This window comes from Rhagoletis zephyria, unplaced genomic scaffold, assembly GCF_001687245.7.
Source record: "Rhagoletis zephyria isolate East Lansing unplaced genomic scaffold, Rhagoletis_zephyria_1.1 Rzeph_scaffold_04140, whole genome shotgun sequence".
Lineage (NCBI taxonomy): Eukaryota > Metazoa > Arthropoda > Insecta > Diptera > Tephritidae > Rhagoletis > Rhagoletis zephyria.
In genome coordinates, this window is record NW_016161223.1 from 30,268 (window position 1) to 38,557 (window position 8,290).

At 35.8% G+C, this 8,290-nt stretch overlaps 2 protein-coding genes across 2 annotated transcripts in view; one reads left to right on the forward strand and one right to left on the reverse strand.

Annotated features, from left to right (window-relative positions):
• Nucleotides 1–1,021, reverse strand: part of LOC108370311 (uncharacterized) — a 26,461-nt gene extending 25,440 nt beyond the window's left edge. The window contains exon 1 of the mRNA XM_017625623.1: nt 726–1,021. Coding sequence (XP_017481112.1) covers nt 726–777 — 52 coding nt within the window. The 5' untranslated portion in view covers nt 778–1,021. The remainder of the gene's footprint in view (nt 1–725) is intronic.
• Nucleotides 1,022–6,737: 5,716 nt separating this feature from the next.
• On the forward strand, nt 6,738–7,798 carry gdl (gonadal protein gdl). Its single transcript, XM_017625622.1, has 3 exons — nt 6,738–7,004; nt 7,082–7,376; nt 7,444–7,798. Exons 1-3 carry the CDS (start codon nt 6,835–6,837, stop codon nt 7,585–7,587), a joined length of 609 nt encoding a protein of 202 aa, XP_017481111.1. The 5' UTR covers nt 6,738–6,834; the 3' UTR covers nt 7,588–7,798.
• Nucleotides 7,799–8,290: the final 492 nt, after the last annotated feature.

Here is an 8,290-nt window from a genome sequence, read left to right on the forward strand (position 1 = left end):
AGAATTGTTCTCTCACAGGGGCGGTTACGGTTTAGGCCACGTGTTATCTGAGTTTTTATGGCGTTAAGTGCTGTTGTTGTGCTGTGCACTTTACGGAACCCTTGCTGATGCTTCGCTGCGGTTCCTAAAACGTGCTTACAGTTTTTTTGGTCCAAAATACAGTTTTCTTCGGCAAATTTACAGTTTTTTTAAATAACTTTCTGGCAACACTGTTTGGGGGGCCTGTTTTTGCTAGCTACCTAACAGCACTCAACATATCTACTCGTACAAAGTAGCTGGAGCTGGTAGCGAGCATGCCTGACCTCCACATCTCAACCGCATGGCAGTAGTGCCAAAGAGTGTGTGAGTGCTGCCGCCAACGCAATGTCAGAGTATTCTCGAGAAAACGAGCATTTTCCGTACTTTACAACCCGATAGAATGAGCAGCAACAGCAACAGTAAGAGCAGCGAGAGCAACAACAAAATACACTCATTTCACACCACACTAGCAAAACATGTGCTATGGTTATGACGGGCAATGGGATGTGGGATGTGTGGTTAACGTATTTGAATGCCTCGAGATTTTTGTGTGACATAACAACTTTTATTTCGTTTCACTGGCATTTGTAAAAAGAAAACGATTGTCCTTATTGATTTCAGGGACATGCAACCGCTAACGGTTATTGAACTGTTAACCGGAAATGTGATTTTTGTTATTTCGAAAAAAAATATAGCACTTTACTAACCTCGGCGTGTTTTGGCGACAATCTTGCTGGGGCCTTTGGACACGGTCAACATTTTACGGATGCTCGCACTGCAAAAAATATGGGGCCGTGGAAAATTTTCACTTGCACCTTTGTGTCGACCGGCTACAGGGAGGCGATAGAAGCGCGTGATTGTTGGCAAAATTTTCCAATTTAAATGCGGCAATGACGCTTTGACAATCGCTTTCAGAAAATTGCACTCGTAACCGCGTCGCGCAATTTAATTCTTTTAATTGTATGTATGTATGCGCGAATGTAAATTTCTTTGCCCTTGTCTCGTCCCANTATCGCTTTCAGAAAATTGCACTCGTAACCGCGTCGCGCAATTTAATTCTTTTAATTGTATGTATGTATGTATGCGCGAATGTAAATTTCTTTGCCCTTGTCTCGTCCCAACGACCGCACTTGTCCTTAACTCTGCCACTGCCGCTGGCCTCAGTGCACGATACAGTAATAGCACTGCCCTTTGTTATTTAATAAAAATGTGTATTTATTAAATTGCACTTATTTGTATAAGTTATTCTCTCTATTTTGGTATTATTTACCTTTTTATTGTGTTTTCTAATTTCGACGTCGAGAGGAAAAAAAAATTCACTATAATTTCATCACAACTTCAAAACATTTCAGAATCTTTATATCACAAACACTTTCGTATGCCTTTACTCTTCGTTAGCCACTTTACATAACATAATTCGGTATTTAGTGCACTTCCACCAAAAACTTCTAAAATATTGTTATGTAGCTGCTTTGTTGAATGAAAAACAACGTGCTCAACCAGGGGGGGGCTGATTGGAGTTATTTTATTATATTGTATAATTCACCACTACCACCACTTGGTTTCTACTATATTCCTACTTAGTGAATAAGTTCTTCAATCTATCTCACCGCTTCGCTTGAGTATAAGTAGGTACTATGTTTAATTTAAAGTATATCACCTCAACCTATATAGTTGTTAATTTCTCAGCATGTGACAATCAACTGACAGAATTGCCGGCCAAACACCCCACATTATACGCCACAGCAATAGTAGTATGTATCTCACAGATATGAACCGTTTACTTTGAAACTGGCATAAGTCACTTCATACCTATTTTGGTTAAATGGCCGGTTACTTGTAACTGGGTGCACCTGTAAATCGTTCTATTTTCATAAACTAATGACAAACCTTTTTCCCTTTCGTTGATGCAGTTGAACGAATAACCGACGCGTTCATATACTAGTAACAGGTCATTTAATCGCAAGAGGTGCGAAGTGACTTATGCCACTTTCAAAATAAACCGCTCATATGTAGGAAAATGTTGAATGCATCTCATGCGCTGTGCTCTCCCCACAAAAGTAAGCCACACACACATACTCATACAAGCAATCAAAAGTCAAGTTACTCACCTTTTCTCCACCACCACCCGCTGGGGTATATAATTCTCAACTTAACGAAACAGCTGTTCTTGTGTTGTGTAATCAAACATGCCCAACGAAAATCGGCACTGATAACAAATCAGCAGTGATGTTTTTTTCTTCAGTGCGGTTTATGTAAATGATGAGGTGAATAGTGAAGTCTCCAACCTTTTTTCTTTGAACGGGAAATGGTTCATTCGAAACGTTATGCCGAAACATCAATGTGTAAAAATAAAAATGTTGGGAAATCAAGTTTGAAAGTCTCTTCTGATGAGACTTTTATATGTACTACGTTTATGTGACAGAATTCGTGAATTCTTCATTTGACGAATTCAAAAAGGGGTTCCGTTTATGCATAAATCGCGGATTCGAAATGAGGTGTTTTGAAAAAGTGGCAGCACACTAGCAGGAGACTCAATAGTAGGATTGTGTTTCTTTGGCCTTTTTTGAATTTGCTAAAGGCGTTGCTACCAAGAAATGGTTATGCCACTACATGCCCTTGATCTAAAAACGTCATAACCCTAGTAAACAGTTGTTTGTGAAACGTGGCGTTGCGATTTCATGAATTGATACCGAAATTCATGGTTAATTTTCGTGCATATCTGAATTCATGAAATTGCGTTTATGCAGCCAATTTTAACCCGAATTTATGAAATTATTTCGTGAATCGGCCTACGCATAAATGTAGTATTAAAGTGGCCACACTCACCGACGTAAACGTACATTACGTGTCGATAGTAGCACTTTGCTTATATCCTTTCTCTTTTGGATTGCAGCCCGTCAAGACCACGAATTCTGTTTCTCTTATAAGCCTTTGGCTAAAGGTTTAACCTGAATATCTACTCCACGGTCTATTAACTAATTTAAGGCTCTTTAAGGCACAGCTTTCTTATTGAAAGAAAGCAGTTTTTCTGAATATGTTCACACGCGTCCACGTTTTTCCTTATTTTCAGAGAACTGGTTACAAAAAATCTTTTTTTTTTTTTTTTTTTTGTTCGTGCTATCTTTTCTAAAGGATTTCCAGCGATCACAAGTTTTCTTGGCTTGTCAAAAGTAGTTCTGAAATAAGTCACTTTCCACGTCCATGCTCCAATTAGATTATGTGGCTATATATTCCCGAGGAAATACTTAAGGTTGTTTAGGTGCGACAGTAATTATTTTGCTATATATATCGAGCCCTAACCGCCAAAATAATGTAAGCGACCTTTTTTTCAAAATTTTCTTTTTGATGCAGAAATATTCCAAAAGCATCTAGATGCATTTCTGCATCAAAAAGAAAATTTTGAAAAAAATTCTCTTACGTTATTTTATCGGTTAGGTTGCGATTTCTTAGAAAATGTAGGCAACCCTTTTAGCAGCAGCGACTTATGGCCGGTTGCTCAAAGCCTGGTTGACACAAAGAGTGTTTCTTAACTTTTTACAGCTGTTGATAGCAGATTGGCGAAGAGTATAATTTTACGCGCAAAGAGATCGAAAGTGGAAAAAGTAAAGAAACGAAAACTAGCAGAAATTTGCAATCACAGTATATATACACACACACACATTTTCAAATTTATGCACAAATCCTTACATTCTGCAATATTTCAATAGGGGTATTCTCTGAGTCTTGCAAAGCCCTTGCACGGTGCACAGATTGCACGGATTGCACGGAAAAAAACGGTTTTCGTATGGGACAGCTTTGCAAACCGTGCAATCCGTGCACCTTGCAAGGGCTTTGCAAGACTCAGAGAATACCCCTATTGTGTTTTGATAACGATGCACTCATTTTGTTTTATTAAAACGAAGTAAAATAAACTTGCCAATTTTTTCCTTGTGCATTTTGAACAGCTGCTTCTTAAACATATGACTGCCAGCAGAAATTTGCAGCTCTCTCGGTTTTTATGCTCTCTTTTTGACTCTCTTCTGCAAATTTTTTGTGTTAAGAAACGCTTTCCAGCAGAATCCAGTAAAAGTTTGTGATAATTATCTGTTAAGAAACAAAGCTAAAATCTCCGGTTAAATATCTTTATCGACGTTACCGACGCCGTGTTATATGCATGGAGTCGAATACGTCAATAACGATGTTAACCGGAGATTAATGTCAACCAGGCTTTGAGCTACCGGCCCTAAGCGTCATTTCCCTACAAGATGATACTTAACGGAAGTTCCATTAGGCGAGGATATTGAATTTAAGTATGTAAACGGTTGCGCGCTGTCACAAATAAAAAAAAAAAACATTGTTCATTATATACATAGTGCCAGAAAAAATATACATATTGACCTTGAATGACTTCGTAGTTACATATGTTTTATTTAAGATTTCGCGGAGGCACGAAAAATTTGCATATGGGCTGGGATGTCCTTCTAAGAAACTTGAAAACCTTTTGCAGGTAGAATTGGTGGCAGTTCTCAAAATGCCAGGATATTAGGATTTCAAATAAATTTAATGCTGAAAATTCGTTATGTTTCTAAATAGAGGTAGACAGGGCAAAGCATCAAAAAGGCGTTAGTTAACCTNTATGCTGAAAATTCGTTATCTTAATCTAAATAGAGGTAGACAGGGCAAAGCATCAAAAAGGCGTTAGTTAACCTTCCGTGCATATGTATGCATGTACATATGTATGTGGGTGTGCTTAATATATCCCAAATTAAATAAGCCCACATAAAACAAGGACAAATAGCTGAAAATTCTCTAAAGAAAAGGTTGCCGTGAGTACATACTACTTGTATGAAAATAAATAAACGGTATATACTATGAAACTCCAAAAAAAATCGTATATAAAGAGTAGACAATTGTTATATTTGTATTAGTTAACCAAGAACTCTTCCCTCTGCTGCAGCTGTAATACCTCAGCGGGAATAGGATATGCTGGTGTTTTAGAGGTAAATTATACATTTTCATTGCAGTTCATGACTCATAAACAAGCAAACATTTTTTATTTTACAGACTTTATTTATTTCGCCAAATAAGTTACAATGGAATGTTATGCTTTAGCCTCGGGATTACCTGGCTATTTTAAGCGTATGAATATAAATCAGGTACATACGCCATCACCGACAGTTGCTAACAATAACGGCTGCAGCACCCCACCTCCCCAACAGCAGCGCAACGAACCAAGTAACGTCAATACAATGCCAGCAGTGCACAGTCCATTGAATGTTGTTACACCACGCACAACACAATCGCTTCCGACTGAGCTGCGCAAGAGGAGAAAACGTTGTCAGGAGAGATTACATCCATACGATACGCCTAGTAATGTTAAAGCACGTAAAAGTTTAAGATTTTAGAAAATCGGAATCGTAGAACCGCAAGGGCAAAGGCAATATAACATACTTATACTATACATAAGCAGTTATTAGATGTGAAAAAAATATATATATAATTTGCGTAAAATAACTCTAAATACATACATATATCTACATACACACATATGTATATCTTTCAAACAAAAGTAGCCCTGATATTAGCATCGTAGCGGCTTGAGAAGTATCTTTGTAAACTAAAATTTGTATTCTTTTTAATTTGGTTATGAAAATTTAAACTTAATACAATTTAAATTCCCTACATACATACGTACAACGAACTTCTGATCCCAAACGGGACATGAGAATATCTATAAAAATAAATAGAGAAATTTCAATTAAATGTGCTATTTCGCTTAAGTAACTACTAATTCTACTGAGACTTATTTTGTGGCATTCCAGTGTACATACATAAGTGAATAAAAAAGCATGATATGAGATAGGCTGAAAATATTTTGAATTGTGAAAATCACTTTATTTTCTTGAAAATCATACTTGCTTTATATAAAAAAAAATTGTTTTTAGTTGCGAAATCACTAATCATATTGATTTTCTCGACAAATCGAATCACTAAAAAAATGATTTTTATATATGGTTTAATAAATTTTATTTTTTATTTGCCCGACAAATCAAATCGCAAATATAATTAAAATCATGCACGCGAATAATTAAAAATCATGCACAATATTTATTTTGGTTTATTTAATAATGAATTTTTATACAAAATTTATTTTAGTAAACATTCTATTTTTCGCTCAAAGGAAATGGTAACGTCGTCCAAAGTCACCAAACATTAAACATAAGAAAAGGACAATTTAAGTATTTTTCAAAATACATTTTCTAAAATTACGTGCGAAGGTGTATATTTTCTTGCTTTGCAATTAAAAGTTAAAATGGATCTACTCTTCGAAAGTCAATTTTCAAGAAAAATGACTTAGAAGTTAAACGGGAATTCGAACAAAATCAGTTGGTCTTCTTTATTCAGTCAATTTCAAACTTAAAATATTATTCACGGACTTTAACGGTTATAACTTTTATTAAAAAATTAGTTTTTATGAGTTATTTAATGAGTTTTTATTTTGCTCCAAAGTTTTTGATACGCTGAATCTGAATTTCCGAGAAGTGTTGTTAATTAAGTACACATTTTTATCCAATTTTTTTGTATTTTGATTCATAGTGGCTGCCAAATTGTTGACAAATTTCGCATACGACAAAATTGTACTGAAGAAAATCCTTTATTTCTAATAATTAGGCATAATTATCAGGTTGTCGAACAGACTAAAAATCACATGTGGCACACTATTGTGAACATCTTGTTTTACCATCAAAGAAGAAGCTATAAAATTTGTAAACAATTAGGAGTTTTTGCGTTGACGAACAAAATATCTTGCAAATCTTCTAAAATTAACCATCGATGGAAACCGAGCTGCCCTCCACTAGTGCCAGCGCTTTAGCAGCTTGCAGTTCCAATGCCAGTACCAGTGCACAGGTTCAGGATTACACACAACTGACTCCAGAGTTACTGCAGCGGAAACTTTACTTTCTGGTTGACCAGTTGAAGCAGATGCATGCTCAGCTGCCAGAGTAAGTGTAGAAAATAAACTCAAGTACATATGTACATGCAGAAGCGTATACATACATATATTAACTTTTCATTGCAGGAAGTATCAAATACGTATCTCCTATGAGCTACTCACCGAGCTGGCTAATTCCCTGCTAAACGATACCATTTTTGAGATAGTCAAGGGACTAATGGAAATACAAAATGTCACAGAAAGGCATCTGCTAACGCTGCGCAAGCAAATTGAGACAGATTTTGAGTTGGAAATGCAAGAGTGGCGCAGTAAGATAACCGATCCAGAAGAATTAAGCCATATCGAACAGCTTATGCAAGTGAAACACGCAAAAAAGTTACGTGAAACAGATATGAAATTGATAGCATTGTTGGATCAAAAGGTAATTTGGAGTTTAATAAAAATTTAATAAGTACACTGACATTTAATCGATTCTAATTCGTTTCCAGGTAAAAGACCAGCAGAGTACATTGCTTAAGGCTGGCGTAGCGGGCTTCTATGTCACTGACAATCCAAGGGAAATAAAAATACAGATGTTTCTGTTGGATTTCATCATTCGTTTAAGCAGGATTAAGTTTGAGCCATATAAATAACAAGAGGAGTAAGACGTGGCCTTCACGTTTTAAAAACAATAGATTTATCGTCGTCGTCAGACCATGTATGTATTTGATTTACATAAAAACGTATTCATCGGAAATGTATGAGCTTTTAAAATACGAAAATTAATTATGAGTATACACATTATCAAGGCGAATTCATTACCAAAAGTAATGCTGCTGTCATTAATAATCTTAACTCGCTTTATAAAAAAATGGTCCTCTACAAAAACGACGCAATTCAAAAAATTAAAACTTGCTAATGTTAAGTGGGTCATGTCGCAAATTCGTGTTTAATCTCTGTCTAATCCTTACTAAAGATTACACATGGATTAGTCAAGGATTAGAGTCATGGGCCACTAAACAGAAGTAAGCGATTTTATTTTTTGAATTTTGAATTGTGTCGTTATTGCAGAGGACCATCGATATACGTTATTCAGACAAATAAAATAGCTTTAAAAAAACTTTATAAATCGACCCTTTCCAACCAACCAACTTTCGATTTATAAGGCAGTTAAAGTTTTCTAAGAATTTGTATGTTAATTCTCCCGCAAATTCGAAATTCGTGATAATGGTATCACTGATTTCGAGTTATTTTATTTTGATTTAGAATTATTGAACTAAAACATAAAACGAACAAAAACCAGAGGCTAACTACGAATGCGTCGGAATTGCTGATAGTATTTCTTTTGAATTCGTG

What these genes read in the sequence shown, in the direction of transcription:
- gdl (XM_017625622.1), top strand. Translation starts at nt 6,835, where the DNA reads ATGGAAACCGAGCTGCCCTCCACTAGTGCCAGCGCTTTAGCAGCTTGC. An exon ending in ATGCATGCTCAGCTGCCAGA is followed by an intron (nt 7,005 to 7,081) that starts GTAAGTGTAGAA and finishes TTTTCATTGCAG; the next exon opens with GAAGTATCAAATACGTATCT. An exon ending in TAGCATTGTTGGATCAAAAG is followed by an intron (nt 7,377 to 7,443) that starts GTAATTTGGAGT and finishes ATTCGTTTCCAG; the next exon opens with GTAAAAGACCAGCAGAGTAC.